This window comes from Equus asinus, chromosome 27 (genome assembly GCF_041296235.1).
Source record: "Equus asinus isolate D_3611 breed Donkey chromosome 27, EquAss-T2T_v2, whole genome shotgun sequence".
NCBI classification, from domain to species: domain Eukaryota; kingdom Metazoa; phylum Chordata; class Mammalia; order Perissodactyla; family Equidae; genus Equus; species Equus asinus.
The window spans coordinates 37,449,419-37,466,039 of record NC_091816.1 but is presented as its reverse complement, the minus strand read 5'-3'; the positions used below and the strand labels follow the sequence as shown (position 1 = coordinate 37,466,039).

General features: G+C 43.1%; 1 protein-coding gene across 3 annotated transcripts in view; it reads left to right on the top strand.

Moving 5' to 3' along the window:
* MYOM2 (myomesin 2) overlaps positions 1–16,621 on the top strand; it is a 93,948-nt gene that overhangs the window by 54,106 nt on the left and 23,221 nt on the right. For all 3 annotated transcript variants that reach the window (XM_014838822.3, XM_070500138.1, XM_070500139.1), the window contains 8 exons: positions 2,123–2,167; positions 2,789–2,925; positions 8,161–8,305; positions 8,419–8,478; positions 10,384–10,451; positions 14,009–14,122; positions 14,324–14,411; positions 14,947–14,985. In XM_014838822.3, coding sequence (XP_014694308.3) covers positions 2,123–2,167; positions 2,789–2,925; positions 8,161–8,305; positions 8,419–8,478; positions 10,384–10,451; positions 14,009–14,122; positions 14,324–14,411; positions 14,947–14,985 — 696 coding nt within the window. The remainder of the gene's footprint in view (positions 1–2,122; positions 2,168–2,788; positions 2,926–8,160; positions 8,306–8,418; positions 8,479–10,383; positions 10,452–14,008; positions 14,123–14,323; positions 14,412–14,946; positions 14,986–16,621) is intronic.

The window sequence follows — 16,621 nt, the reverse complement described above, 5'->3', positions numbered from 1 at the left end:
TACAACACTTTCAAAGATTGACACTAACGTGGAAAAGACTGATTTGCTTAGAAAAAGGGCACGTGTTTGTGGGAGGCTGGGGGTAGGGAAATTTTTTATAAGTCAAAAGTTACTTTAGAAATTAAACAAACTCTAGAGTTAGTACTCTATCCACCAAATAAATCACTGGTCCAGGACATGTTGCTTATGTAACTTCCGCTTGTACTTTTCAAGTTGAGTTTTAGTTCCATTTCCGGAGTTTGGCAGGTAGGAAGTAGCATATTAGCAAGGAAGCCCATAAAATTAATGAGCGACATACAGACATCCTCCCAACACTGAATAATAGGGACGGTAAAAGAAAACAAATATACATATATTTGTATGTGTGCGAAATAATATTTAATTGCCATAGTCAAAGTCTCTCACTCTCTTACAAATAGAAGACTGGAAAGCAGTGAAAAAGCCTGTTTGCTCTGAACCGGGGAAAAACAGTAGTTACGCTTAGGTGGGTTCACAGATGTGAGTTCAGCAGGCAAATGGACGCGTGAGGTGGATTCTGTCACGCTGGGTTTATATTTATTTCATTTCTGTCCAACCCTCATCTACTCTACCTACAGGTCAGGGTCAACCTTACAAGCTTTAAAAATGATCAGCCAGTGACGTGGCATGAGCTATGTAGCGTGGGGCAGAATCCTCAAATCTCCGAGTTTCTTTGGGTCTTTAAAAGCTTTTGAGTCTCCGCTAAAATGCAGGTGTCCTCTGGGATGCCTTAAGCTTGATAAACAGGCCCTTGGGGTATCAGTTGGCATCTTGATTGGCAGCATGCGAAGGGGGTGATCCCGAGGAATCCTGACACTGGATGGGTGTCGTGGGGGTAAAGAGCTCGGATCCCAGCTGGGAGACAGCATCCTCATGGCTTCAGATGTCTGCTGGTGCGGCTCACATGTTGGGTAAAATTGGGTAAGTTCATGCAAATTTAGAAGACGCAGCAGGAGGGCAGCAGAGGGGTCCGCACTATCTCTGCTTCCCGGGGTCCTTGGTGTGCTTGCTGCTCTCAGACACGCAGGAACGGACCAGAATCTGCCCTCATGCTTTTAAAGCTGCCCTTTCTGACTCGAATTCAGGGGTCTTCAAACACTTTTTTACTCACAAAACATCCTTAAAGAATTCTGAAAAGTGATGTACTCCTCGGCACCATCTTTAAGTTTATAGACAACATTTTCAACTTAATTTTAAATAGTTGCAAAGGATGAAAGTTTCCAGCATATTTTATATTGTACATGGACTTTAAATATATTTTATGTGAAACCTTGGAGATACAGATTTACCTCCTTTGATCTATGGAAATTCCTACAAGACCCGATTGGGAGCATTGGCTTTCCTATCAGACCACCCCCCGGACTGAGTTTACTTTCCGTCAGTGAAAGTCTGACTTGATTTTCAGTTCAAATAAACATGTTCATACATACCCTCGTGACCACAGTCTCATTTCTAAATTCTAGTTTTAAGAAGAAAGGAAGGAGAAAAGCAAAAAGGAAGGAAGGAAAGACAAAGGAAGAAATGGTTTAGAATCTTCCATTTTTCAAAACTTGCACTTGGGACTCTCAGGAACGATGCATTTCGTTTTCTTTCTTTTTTTTCTCACTTGTGGGAAAACACCACAGAGGAATTCTGGGTGGATGAGAGGTGTGTTGGAAGGACATTTTGAAAGAAGGAAAATAACAGGCTCCCCGCACATTCTCAGTTAGCCAGATCAATTTTAGGAAAAGTTCATGTGGGATTAGAGGGTCTGGAAATGGATCTCTTTAAATTTCCCCTCTGCAAAGACTTCCTCTCTTCCAGGAATATGCCTGCCCCTCCCCCAAGCCCCGCTCCCCAAGACCTCGGCCCTAAGCTCCTAAGCTGTCCCTTTAGTTATTTAAGTGGCAAGGACCTTAGTTGCAGATGACTTACAATTTATTGAAGAGTCTTCGCAGGTTAAAGTTATCCCCACATCCTTTCCACTGCTAGTTCAAATTTCTCCCACATCCTCAACTTTAATCTTGGTGGTGTAAAATCTCTACTATTGTTTAGCCTTGCAATTGTTTGCCGACTTCTGAACGTATAGATCAAAAATCAATGAATGTATTCTTCTTAATTTTAGAGCTTGAACGTTTGATGGCTCTGAGCAACGAAATCAAAAATCCCAGTAAGTAAGCGTGGAGCCCTGCAGGTGCAATTGCCAACCAGGCAGGGCCATAGTCCCTGTGGTGTGGAGCTCTCCAAGGAACACTCTGGGGAGAGGATGGCATTGTCTGATGCTCCCAGCTTACAGGCTTGTCACCTACTCATTTAACACAAATATGAGCTTATATCGTAATTCGTAGAAATTCTCATTGCATAGAGAGTGTTTGAACTTTGGGTTTAGTATAGCTCTCCCTAATTCAAATGAGATGTCTGTCAAATAGATCTCCAGTTACTGAATTTCATTGACTACAGAAAGAATACACCCATGTGTAGTCACTGGATCCATCGAGAAAGCCACACCGTGCATGCATGCATACACACACAACTCACACAGCAGGCACATGCACACACAACTCACACAGTAGGCACATGCACAGAACTCACATAGCAGGGGCTTTACACGCAACAACAGCCTAACTAGACTTTTCTTTTCTACTTTTGGTTTTCATCATCCAATTCAATACTCCGGGGTTTCACATTCTCAAAACATTTAATGAGGATTGATATTTTCCTACAATATGCAACTGTTCCTTCTCACAAGGATTCATGCATTATTGACTTGTGGTTTCTTTCCTTCCTGTAGCAATTCCTCTGAAATCTGAATTAGCTTATGAGATTTTTGATAAGGGCCAGGTTCGCTTCTGGCTCCAGGCTGAGCACTTATCACCAGACGCCAGCTACCGATTTATTATTAATGACAGAGAAGTCTCTGACAGCGAGGTGAGTCCCGTGGAACGACCTCTGCCTCCGGAGAGGGCCTGGGTTTACTCTGGTGCGTCAGTTATTAGAGTCAATATTCTGTGTCTGTTTTCATCCCCTTTTGAGCTGTAGAAATTGGGGTGTAGAAGGTTGACAAGATGAATGAGAGATGGCTGATTCTTGCCATGTTCAGAGACTTGGTCTGGGTAGATAAGAGATCAGGAGTCTTTTAAGTCCAAGCCTGTTGGAATTAAAAAATGACAAACTATGTTCTAGAGACGTTGAGCTTGCTTTTATTGAAAAGTTTAGATTACGTGGGAGAGGGGGGAAATATCCTTGATGGATCAGTTTATTTATGCTTGGTAATGGTATTGAAGGCATCTGTTTTTGCTCTGTTGTCCTCCCCCGCCTCACTGAGAGCTTCCCATGGAAGGGAAATTAATTTCTGCACCTTCCCTAAGTTTTTGGCTACTCTGTTGGCCTGGCTGGCAGAGAGAGCAGAACTGTCAAGAATGCATAGCGAGCTATGATACAAACACTTTCATCCTTGTTCTACTTTTAATTGTGTAGGATGAATCTTATAATGATTAGTTAGTCCTTGTTTGGCTGTGCAACACTATGTTTTGATACAGTTGTCCCTCGGTATCTGTGGAGGACTGTTTTCAGGACCCCCACGGATACCGAATTCCACACGTGCTCAAGTCCCCTAGTTAGCCCTTGGTGTCCACGGGTTCCACATCTGTGGATTCAGCCAACCACGGATCCTAAACACTGTACATACACGGTTCGTTGAATCCGCAGATGTGGAACCCATGGATATGGAGGGCTGACTGTGTATTTCCTCTTGTCTAATAATTGTAGCACACCTGGGGACCCAGTTAAAAGATGTTATGTTTTATGGGGCCTTTATTGTTCAGTGGTGAGCTTGGGGTCTCTCAAATTCTACCATCTTTACCTCCTCTAGTCTCTTTTCCCTTGATACCCAGTATGTAGTATTGTTGGTGTATTTAGCTATCAGCCTAAGTCCTGAATGCCTCATTCCTTTGACCATTACCCAAATATTAATAGAAGGCTTGAGATGTAGGAATTGCTCTTGCCATGTGAGCAGCCCACTTACTGTTTCTCTGAGCCGGGCTCCTCATTCCTAGTCCAGCCTCTGTGTCTGATGGGTACTTAGTAAAGGCTAGTTGGTTGGATGAACGTCTGTCAGGCAGAAATCTTGCATAGACAAAGATCATGAGATTTTTCTTATCCAATTGATCTTTCCTGTGAGAATAATGACAGACTTTAAGAATGGTACAGGTAGGAGTATTGGCTAATAAGTAGAAACCATGGAGTTTCTTCCTGGCTGCAAAAAAACCCCAGCAAATGACTATTGTCTATGGGGGTTCTGCATGATCAAGGTAATTGGAGAAATTTCCTTTGAGCGGAGGCCAAGCTGGGAAATGAAATGGGACTTAGTGTAATTGTGCTTTATTGGCAGAACATCTTTTGATTAACATTTCCTAACTGCGGTATGGGGCTTGCTTTAAAAACGGATGTTGTTGTACCCGGCTAATCTTTTGGAATATGGCTGTACTATTTCACTTCTTTAATTAGCAATCCACAGGTGACTTTTCCATGTGCAGATTGATGCTATTTTGTGAAAGTCACATAAAAGCCTGTATTTATGGCACCCATAAAATCATTGAACTTCAGCTTGCTGCATAATGGCAATAGCAAGAAGCCTAATTATTTTCTAAGACCTGCTCAGACACTGCAGTGCAGTAGCTGAGGAAATTGAAAAGGCGACTGTATTGTTAGGAATCTGGTTGGTGAGAGTTGTCCCTTCTTACCTCTCAGACCTAATTGGAGTGGGTTCCTATAGTTCTCCACTTAAAGATGCTTGAAGTGAGTGTAACGCCACACAAATAAGAACAGTGTGTTTGTCCAATCAGCTTGAAGTTAGCTCTTCTTATTCAAAGGCAAATACTCAGAACTGCAAAGATGCTCAAGGTGCATGGCCAGGGTCCACCCATGGCAGCTATTGGACTCCTGCTTCTGGTCCCTCTGAGCACTCCTTGAGTCTCGAGTAGGGGAGACCCAGTGTCTCCACTTCCTGTGATCAATACCGTTTCTTAAAATGATCTCTTTCAAGAAGTATCTGAGGTCAAGCTTTCTCATTCATTTCTATCTCTATTGTTTTACTTATACCAGTTCCCTGCTCCAGTTTCCCATTTGGAAAAAATCTAAATGATCTTATACAAGTACTTATTGTGCACTTTACACGTTTGAAATAATCTTGAAATTTCTAATTGTGAAGGTGATTTTTTATGTTTCCTGGAGGTCAAGGCCTGGAGGTGGGGGCTGGGCTTTGTGCACTTAAAAGCTGGAGGTCTTACTGGATCAAACAGAGCCGGAAGCAGCAGTTTCCCTTGGAACTTGGATGGTCAGGCTCCATTCCTGGTGGACGGCCGTGTATATTCTGCCGTCGATGTTGATTATCTGCCATAGCTGACCACACAGCAGGGACAGAAAGGGAGACGTAAGCTTGCCCTCCTGGGGGTTGTCCCTGAGTTGGAGAAATACAGCTTCCATGAGAGAGTGATATAGAAAAAATACAGAATTAAGGGTTTGTTAAAACAGTACAGTAAACACTGTCTGAATTCAGAGAAAGCAGTTTGGAGAGGCTGAAGCAGCTAGGGAGACTACAGGAACAGAGGATTATGGTGGAGTCAGAAGGAGGAGGAACCTGGGATGGAGGTGAAGACAGTGAGTCCTGCTGCCTGTGGCAGCCGAGAGTGGACAGCATAACGGATGCGGGTGGGAAGAGGGTGGGCAGCCTGGAGAGCGCTTACTTTGATCTGGGAAATACAGTCAGATAAAAGGAAAGGGGTCAGAAGACAGTGGCCTCGAATGCCAGGCAGGAGAGTTTAGCAACGGTGCCTGACGCCGAGGGAAATGAACTCAGATATAAACCCAACAGAGTCCTTATGTTGCTAATGTTCATATTGTAAACTCTTTCTTGTGACACTGGCTTTTGGAATAACAAAATATAGATGTGACCTTAAAGAGAAGCAAGAGCATTGTGAAAATAAATGCACGTGATTTGTCAGAAAATGCGGTTTCTCTGGTTAAACTTACAAATTATCTGTTAGTTACCTACAGATAGAAATTCTTTTTCGTATTCCGATTGGGGTAAGGATTGTAGGAGGAGTGTGGTGTCTAGAGGGAAGGAGTGGAGTTTCCTGTGGTCATCCCGCTTTTTTGCTGCTGGTCACAGATTATGGTGTTTATTCTGCTCATCTTGCTCCCAGCCTCCGGCCTTCATGGTTCAGGTCATTCTTCAGGTTGGGAAGTCATTGCTTAAATCCCAGCAGGGCTCCATCTGGAAGGAAGAATGAATGCCTGCAGGAAGTGTCCATTGCAAACATTATCGTCCTGTTGTTCATTCTGGGTGCGGAGGTGGAGTCCAGAGGATCAGGCCGTCTGAGATGTCAGGGCTGGTGTTGCTAAGGAGACTCTTGAGTCCAGGGGCCTCTATGCATCCTTTCTCTGCATTACTGCAGCCTTTAGGATGAATCATTCTTTGGATGTGGTCCTTCCACCTCCAGGACCCCTGCCTAATTTCAGATCCCGTATTGTCCCAGTGGAATAAACCACAGTCCATTAATGGCCGTAAAACATCTCAGTATCTGTTAGCTCATCGCACGTGATGAGAGCAGAGTCTGAAGGAGAGGCGAGCTTTGGGTGGGTGGCAGTGTTGGAAAGTGTTGCTGCTCAGATCTGCCCGGATAGCGGACTGTGGGGTCTGGGCATGTTCATCCATGGTGGTGGGGGTGATGGGGGTGGTGGGGCAGGTGCTGAGGAAGGAGGGGATCAAAGCAGGGAGGGGTTGAGGGGACACACTGGGACAGCTGCACGGTTTCCCTGAGGCCTCATCGGAAGGGAGGAGCTGCGCTGACAGAGAAGTCTTCCCGGGTCTGTAGGTAGAAGGAAGGCTGGTTCCCAGGCCAGCCTCTGCTGCTCTTAGCTAGACGGTGCCTCTCTGGCTCGTTCTTAAACCCTTTCTGCCTGTGTTGTAGTGATTTGGGCATCTGTGTGTCTCCTATTGGACTGTAAACCATGAGGTCAGAGGTTGTGCCCGGTTCATCTTGGCGACTCCCGTTCCCTCAGCTTTGAATTTTGTCGGAGCAGCTTAACAATGCACGTTAAAGGAATGAAGGCCAGCACAGAATTTGTCACTGGAGAGTAACGGTGGGAAGATGCAAGGAATAAGAATGCCCCTGTAGAAACTTTGCTCAGCACCGCTCAACAGCATCAGGAGACCACAGCCAGCTCAGTGCCCCAGGCGGCAGCTGATAAGCCACAGGTTGACTTTCTCATTAGTCATTCCACATTTATTTGGTATTTATTGCCTGCCAGGCAGTGTGCTAGGCACTGGGTGGGGTTGCAAAGGTGAGTGACGCAGTCCCAGTTCTCAGGGACTCACCATCTAGCAAGATAGGCAGGTGGCAAGAGGACAGTGGAACCACTGGGAGGTGTGCCCCTGAAGGGGAGGCAGGGGCTGCGTGGAGCCCACGGGGAAGGCACCAGCTAATTCCAAAGGCAATCCCAGGACGGTCCTCCTTGAGCTGATCAGAGGGAGTGAGACTAGTGTCCAGTTATAGCGACCACGGCCAGAGTGGGTAGGGGCTGTGCCAGGCAACATGTCCTGGGGCTCAGAAAGGAGGGGAAGCATTAGGTACTGGGGTTCAGAAGCATAAAGTACTCCTCTGTGCTCTCCCTAAAAGTCTGTGCTCTCCTTGCATAAGGCTCCTGCACCCCTGATCAATGGCAGCAGTCGCAAAGCCTGTGGTTCCCAGAGTCCTTGAGGGCTGAGGATGGTGTGGTGGTGGATTGTGTCATTGTTGCTAGCGACATGTGGTTTTGTAACAGTGTGGGATATGCTAACGTGCACACCACTTTATTTTCTCGCACGTATTTAAGTATCTTCCGTTAGCTGCTTGTTCCTGGAGAGTGTGCAGAGTTTCTGCTGGAGACTTTGGGCTGTGGAAGCTCCCACACAGGACTAGGGCTTCGTCACCCAGTGAACACCGGTGTCCCTTATCTGATGTCTGGTTCACCAAGAGGTTTCGTGGATAAAATTGCATTTTGTGTTTTTACATGTGTCACAATCCCTTAAGATATAATAGACACTGCCAACTATTAAATATCAGGGTTGAAACTGGAAGAAGGAATTTCACTGTGGAATTCTGTTTCCTTTATTGCTTCCAGACACACAAAATTAAATGTGACAAAGCCACTGGCATTATTGAGATGGTAATGGATCGATTTACTGTTGAGAACGAAGGCACCTACACTGTGCAGATTCACGACGGAAATGCCAAAAATCAATCTTCGCTGGTTCTTATTGGAGATGGTAGGCTGTGTTGAATATGTTCATGTGTCCATGTCCAATTCAAAAGAAATTCTTGTGACTAGACAGAAGCAAACGTATTTCATTTCTTCTTTTCTCTTACATGTTGAAATTAGCATTCAGGGCTGTCCTGGACGAGGCTGAATTTCAAAGAAAAGAATTTCTCAGGAAACAAGGTAAGTGGTTGACTTGCCCCCACCACCAGCATACAGAAGATTTAGGATTTCCGTATTTGTCTACAGCAGCATCCTACATCCATAAAGCCTAACCACTCTAAATGCTATTTTAAAGGGTCAAGAAGTTAGACCAGTTTTTATCTGCAGAAATTTGGGTTCTTTTCTGTTCTTTGACGTTTTCATTTTTTCCATCTGTATTTTTTCTTGCTTCTCTCTTAAAAAGCCTGGGAATCTGTAGCTTAGCGTTCATATTTCCTGTTACTATCCGAGTCCAAGAAATGGTCAGTTGAACCAGGCCCTGTGGCCAACTTGCTAACTAACTAACTGGTTTCTTCTACACACTGCTAGAAGATAAATTTTCCCAAACACTCATTTCTTTTAGGTACTCCTTTCCTTAAAACTCTTGAATAACTACGTAGCTTACTGGCTGAATTTAGGCTCTCCATAATCTGCCCGCCTCACTGAACCAAAGTTTGTTTGCCTCCTTGCCCAGTGCAACTTCTGGATGAGCTGACCGGTGTCTTTAAGGTCTTCCATTTTGCCAGGCACATTCCCACCTCTTTGCCGTCTTGTCACTCCAGGATGCTCCCCCATGGCCACCTCTCAAACTGAGGCAGCAAAGTCCACAGCAGATCTTCAAGCCTCGCTGTAGCTTCCCCTGCCTGCCCGCCCCCTGGGGTTCCTCCAGCAGGCCTTATCTGAGCATTCACTTGAAGGTTAATGTGACTGGAACTCCTGAGGACCGGGGACTGCCTGTTCTGTATCTTTTGCAGCATCCAGGACGCTTCCTACAGGGTGGAGCTCAGTACTTAGCAAATGAGTGATAAAGGAGGTGACCTCACAGCCGGGTGGGGATCAGGGCAGGGCATCTCCATCCTCAATGTCCAGACACAGTGCAGCCATTTTGACAAAAAAGAAAAAAAAAAAAGAATGGAGCGGGTGAATTATTAGGCTTTGAAATGTAGCCAGGGCTGTAGAAGCAATTTCAATTGTCAGGAACTTGCTTTTTACTTAAAATTGTTTGCACTTTTTGTCTCTTTAACTTTTAAATGTTTTAACTATTTAACTACAAACAATATATTTAAATATGTTGTTTATAAAAATGTGCATTAACTAGATAGAAAGGAAAATGGATTAGTTTTAGAATCTAAAATATAATCCAAGGATTTATTTAAAGAATAATTTTTATATGGGATTTCTATGGCTTTTGAAAAAAGTGAGAATATGGTTTATAAAATATAAAATCAACACATTATCTTTAAGTGATTTTTATTTTTAATAGTTAAAAATTTTATTTTACTCATTTCTACATTATAAGTTTTTTTTACCAACTTTGTAGAATGCACTTATACAAAAGAAATCAATAAATACTTTCTAAATCTGCTTTATATTTTTGTGTTGAATGGGCTAATTATGTCGTTATTAGTAGATGGGTCACTTCTACACTTATTTTAAATAAAATGACATTTATGAAAAACATATATAGATCCCTCCTTGACTTTGAATGCTATATAAATAAAATACGCATTTCCAAAATTGCTAGGTCAAGCTGTTTCTTCTTCATCTTATCTCTATTCTCCTATTTTAAAATTTTTATGTACTATGCCATTGAGATACTCAGTTAGACATACGACTTGAGAAAAAAAAATAATGATTTCATATTCTTCTTTCTAAAGAACAATAGATATTAGATGTCAGCAAGCAGGAGAGATTAACCAGGATATTCTCACTCCCAAATACAGATTGCAGTGGAAAATCACACTTTGACCTTGGAGCCCTGAAAATTAGTTATCCTGGTTTCATACTGAACAACTATTGTTTTCTGCCAAAAATGCACTCATAGATATATATTTTTTTTATTTCTTTTTTCCTTTTCAACACTGTTCCCCTCTTTCTCCCCCTCAGGCCCTCATTTTGCTGAGTACCTGCACTGGGACGTTACAGAAGATTGTGATGTTCGGCTTATTTGTAAGGTGAGCAGTCGGTCCTGACAGGAACGCAGTGAGCAGCTTGTTCTTGTGGCCGTCAGAGAGCCGTCTCAGGGAAGCAGAGGCCGTCAGCCGCGGGTGATGGTGAAACGTGTGTGCTGAGAGAGGCGAGGGTGGGTGGACAGAGCGACTTTTGGGTCTCGTGGACAACCCAGCACTTCGACTTTTGTTGCTTCTCTTTATTCTTCATGAGAACACTACAGTGTTGTGACCAGCAAAAGAAGATTCAAGGAGGTAGTTTACAAAGATATTTATTTAAGATTTTAGGGGCTGGCCCTGTGGCAAAGTGGTTAAGATAGCGTGCTCTGCTCCAGCGGCACCAGGTTCGCTGGTTAGGATCCTGGGCGCAGGCCTACATACCACTCATCAAGCCATGCTGTGGAGCCATCCCACATAGAAGAACTAGAAAGACTTACAACCAGGATACACATCTATGTGCTGGGGCTAAGGGGAGAGGGAAAAACAAAAGGCAGAAGGTTGGCAACAGATGTTAGCTCAGGGCCAATCTTCCTCACCAAAAAGCATAAAAAAACAGTTTCAGTAAGTAAATTTCTGATAAAATATGCTATGAAGAAAGTTACCTGGTAATTTTCATGATGCTTATATGATTTTTTTAGGAAATAAAAGGTATGCTTTGGGAATAAGATGCTTAAGCTTTGCGTTAACAATTCGGTAGTAAATTAAACCTTAATTACTACTAAATAGAAAAATCTGGGTTTTGTAGAACAAACTTTAATGAGCACCCGCTCTGTGACTGTTACTGAAGAAGAGGCTGGGGGACAAGGTCAACAATGCAGTGGTTTTTGTCCTCAAGCTGCTTACACTCCAGCGGGTAAGAGGGAAGAGCAGACAGACAGTTTCAACAAAGCAGAGATTCCTGAGCCAAGTGCTGGAGGATGACCAAGGACGATGCAGGTCAATAGGGACATGGAGACTGCTCCAGAGATGTCCAGCACCACGACAGGGGAGCTGAACTATGAAAGAGCCATGTGGGAAGGAAACTAGGAGTTAATTATTCAGGTGTAAATTAAGAGGCTGGTTGCTGTGGAGGACAGTATGGCAGTTCCTCAAAAATTAAACATGGACTCACCATACGATCCAGCATAGGAAGGAATTGAAAGGAGGAACTCATCTATATATGTATACACCCATGTTGATGGCAGCATCATTCACAGTAGCCAAAAAGTGGAAGCAACCCAAGTGTCCATCAACGGATGAATGGCTAAATGAAATGTGGTCTATCCAAACAATGGAATATTACTCAGCCTTAAAAAGGAAGGAAATTCTGCTGCATGCTGCAACATGGGGGGACCTTGAGGGCATTAGACTAAGTGAAATAAGTCAGAGAAAGACAAATATTGTATGATATCACTTATATGTGGAATCTAAAAAACCTGAACTTATAGACGGAGTAAAATGGTGGTCACCAAGGCCTGGTGTGTGGGAGGAACGGGAGAAGTTGTCAAAGGGCACAAACTTCCAGTTGTAAGAGGAATAAGTCCTGGGGATGTCATGAATACTTGTGTCCCTACCGATCTTATGATTCTGTAAACCCTCTTCCACATAGTATTTCCCTTGATAATACTTTGGCAGATGGTTATTCTTTTCTTTACTCACATATCAAAACTCATGGAGAAAATTTATGCGAGGATACATGCATGTTATAACTTGAGAGAAACCCATCTTTGAAAGGAAAAGTTTAAGATAAGAGAAACTTCAGTCAGAAACAGAGGAAAATCTGAAAGAAAGTTCCTAAACAGCTAAGTGGAGGCTCAGGGAGTGTCTACTGTTGGAACGTGAGTCAGCCCCATGCCCCATGATGTCTCAGGAGCAATCTTGTCATTTTCTTTTCTAGGCATTTATATTCGTGTTAGGTGCCCATATCTGAAGAATGGTAGAGAAATTGCAGAAAGTTCAGAGAAGAGACAAATGAGTTATTTAGGGGCATAAGGACCTCCCCAGCTATAGGAGAAATAAATAGAGGACGTTTGTTTTAGAGAACAGAGGTTGAAGGTCATTGGAAATTACCTTTTTATTTAGCACACAAGGACCCACAATTTAAAATATCTTGGAAATTGAGAGTAAGAGGAAGCAGTATTGAATTATGGGAGGCACAGTAAAAGCATGGACTGGCACTGAAAATGGACGCCATTTGGAAATGTTAGAGTAAAGGAGATCATCCGCTAGAATAGTTTAGCTACAGTCCAGCCTATCCTTTATTTTCAAACTGTGGTTCTGTCCTTGGAAAGAAGATCCTACTCCCCAGGCCAGCGGGAGGCACTCCTCCAGTTGTTCAACGAAGCTTTATGGAATTGCTTCTCTATAATTCCATGCCATGCCCTGGGGCACGCGTGTGAGTAAGACATGCAGGATGTCTGCTGTCTGGGGGTCACTTTCTGGTGCTGTCACTAATTACACCAGTTGACACAGCCGATACGGGAAATCCTAAACCATGTGGCACTGCCACACCATCAGAACTGATCACGCCATCTGAACGTTTATAATTTACTCTTTTAGTCATTGACACCACTTTTGTTGCACCCGTACGGGATGCAAATGCAGAATCCTCTGTCTCACATGATCCAGTATGGTCACTTCCGTTCACATGGAGCCGGACTTCTCTCTCACCAGGATGACATGTATGTCAGAGCGTGTGAACCAAAGTGCTTGCTCATCTCTGGAATTCTACAAAGCTCAGTTTCAAGTTCAAGATCATGTCGTTGATTGAATTGTGAGGAATTTTAGCAGAAGGAATGTTCCCATCCCCATTGGGTTTATTTTGTGTTAAGATTTCATTCCCTCTACAGAGATGCATCTGGAATGTCCCATTGCCAGAAAAGCAGCCACTGAACGGTTCTGTAGACCTCTAAGCATATTTCATATTATTTATAATTTTAAAGTACGGTGCTGGGGCGGGCTTGGTGGCATAGTGGTTAAGTTTGCACGTTCTGCTTCTGTGGCCCGAGGTTTTGCCAGTTCAGATCCTGGGTGAGGACCTAGCAGGACTTGTCAAGCCATGCTAAGGTGGTGTCTCACAGAGAAGAGCTAGAAGGATGTACAACTAGGATATACAACTATGTACTAGGGCTTTGGGGAGAAAAAAAAAAAGAAAAAAGAGGAGAAAATTGGCAACAGATGTTAGCTCTGGGGCCAATCTTCCTCACCAAAAAAGTTTATTTAAAGTACATTGTACTTTATATAAAGTACAATGTACTTTAAAGTACATTGCTTACAACTTGTCTTCATTACTGACATTTCACATAAACCAAAAGATCCTTACTAATTTCACAGGCTAGAACTCTGAGGAATCATTTGTCCTTCCGTGTGCAACTGAGAGGCCTTAATTATTTCAGAAGCTGGAATTTAGAAATGTATTTGCCATTTTTAGGACTGACAGCTTTTCCATGAACCTCTGTCTGAGACAGTCTATAATAAAAACTGATGTTATATTTTTTAAAGTTCTGTGATTTTATATCTGAATAGACTTTTTTCTTAGGAGTCCGAGTGATTCACATACTGAATGTAAGATTTCTGTCATGTAGGTTGCAAACACCAAGAAAGAAACAGTTTTCAAGTGGCTGAAGGATGATGTTCTGTATGAAACTGAAAAGTTGCCTGATCTGGAGAAGGGAGTCTGCGAGCTGCTCATACCTAAGGTACTCTGTGTGAAATAAAGCAAGACAGGTTCCGTATGAAATGAAACGAAAACAGGTCTTTTAAATAACTTGTAAATCCTGCATTATCTCTCAATCTGCATCCTGAACTTCCGTGTTTTGCAAAGAAAATGTATTAGCGTTTATTGCATTTTATATCATGGCATTGATTCTACATAAATATGGGATGTGTTTTATTTGCAGTTGTCAAAGAAGGACCATGGTGAATATAAGGCAACCTTGAAAGATGAGAGAGGTCAGGACGTATCTGTCCTTGAGATAGCTGGCAAAGGTAACAGAAAACCTTCTTTGCTTTCCGAAAAAGAAATCCATTTCCCCAACAGGATGAGATGCGTTATGAAGGCACATTCATGCATATCCTTAGCCGTAGTACACATTGTTTCTTTGGCAGTAACACTGTAGAAGAAAATAGATTTGTACCTTAGTTGCATTCAAAGCTGTTTCAATGTTTCAGAAAAATGTATGATATTGGGTTTATATGAAATGTCATTTTAGTCTATCATCATGAGCCAAGTTTTATCCCATTACTAATGTAGTTAAAATGATTGAAACAGTGATGAAGTGGTTCAATTAAGTGTACAGTTGGATTTATGTCGAGTAAAATGTTCTTGTTCCTTGTTTAAAAAGTGAATAGGTTAGAAGGATTTATTACACACACAAGACTTTTATGGATAAATATTGCCATTTTAATGTTTCATTTTTCAAATGAACATCACGATTTCCTGTATCAATTTAATTAAACATGAAAATGCTGCTTTCTGATGAAATTACACATCGTAATGGTCCATTTCCCTTCTCCCTTTCAGTGTACGATGATATGATTTTGGCAATGAGTAGAGTCTGTGGTAAGTAAATGCCTTCTAATTTTCAAGTCCTTTTGGTGCTACAGCCAGTGCTTCCTGAGACAGGCACTGACCTCTGTGGGCGGAAGCTGTGGGGCTGCAGTGTGGGCCCTGTAACGGGGCCTGCCTTAAATGCAGAGCAGTTACCTGACTGCTTCGGTGATGGTTTTTAAAGGGATTTCAGCATCATAGTCAGAATCTATGTCTTTTTTTTTTGATGAGGAAGGTTGTTGCTGAGCTAACATCCATTGCCAAGCTTCCTCCTTTTGCTTGAGGAAGGTTGTTGCTGAGCTAACATCTGGGCCCGTCTTCCTCCATTTTGTATGTGGGACACTACCACAGCATACTGACAAGCGGTGTGTAGGTCCACACCCGGGATCTGAACCCCTGAACTCTGGGCCGCTGAAGCATAGTGTGGGAACCTAACCACTACACCACCAGGCCAGTCTCTGGAGTCTATGTTTTACTCAAGAAAAAAAAAACCCAGTTTGGACTTCCTAATTAGCCACTTCTTCCAATTACTTTGGGTTGATTTTGATGATTGCTCTGCACATAATTGCTATCAGTGTCTTTGTTACAGATATTGAATAGCAATCATGGATTGCAAAGCTCTGGCTTTGTGTCACATCCATCAAACCATTTTTTTTAACTTTGCAGATAAATTCTTCCTCTCCGTTTGTCCTTCCATGGAAACTGTGAGAACCAAGATACTGGTTATTAATTTGATAATAATGGCTTATATTTGTACAGTGTTTTATGCTAAGAATTATACAATTATACATTTTATTACTGCGAGCTTTCTAGTGATTGCCTAATTTATATCTTCTGATCAAGTAACTAAGGCCTACAACAGTTGAGTGGCTTAACCAGGGGTGTCCTGCCAGCGGGAGCCAGACCCTAACTGGAGGCTAGCATCTCTCTCTATCCTAAGATCATGGTCCTCCTGGCATTTTTCTGAAAACCTTCTTATGTTTATTTTTCATTGCTTTCTCAAAACAGCTCTGCAAGGTAGATTTTATTCCTTTGTGCTTTTGCTCGATCAAATAAGTGATCACGTTTTAAATGAGTTTTACTCTTGATGGCTACTAATGGGCCAGATGGCTATACTTCATGGGTATCCATGATTGTGAAGGCAGATTGAGCCATTTGAAAGGTGGCTTTGCTGTCACACGCCATGGGCTTAGTTGGTATAAAATATCACAGAGCATGCTCACAGATGGCATACTGATCTCCTGTCTGGAGAGTGAGGCACATGTGAGGACCAGGCTGGTGCAGAAGGTAGCTTCCCTCACGGTCTGCTCAGAACCCCGAGTTAGAGGCGCCTTCCCCTGGAAGGACTACGGCATTTTATTGTGAGGTAGATGGGGGTGGAGGGAGCCGACACAGGGCTCCAGGCATCATTGGCTTTAAGCCTTTGTTCTCCTGAGAACCCAGGCCCTCTGTGTGCTGGAAGACTTTGCACACCATGTTGTTTCAGCACGAAAAGAGTAGGAGCGACCATTATTTGATCTACAATATGTCTCTGTGCTGACGAGCCAGGACCTACAGCAGCCCACGTGCCCTGTACCCTTGGTCCCCGAGCCTGACCCCGCGCGCCCAGAGGCCCTGCCTCCTGCCCTTGGCGCTGTCCTCCCAGAGG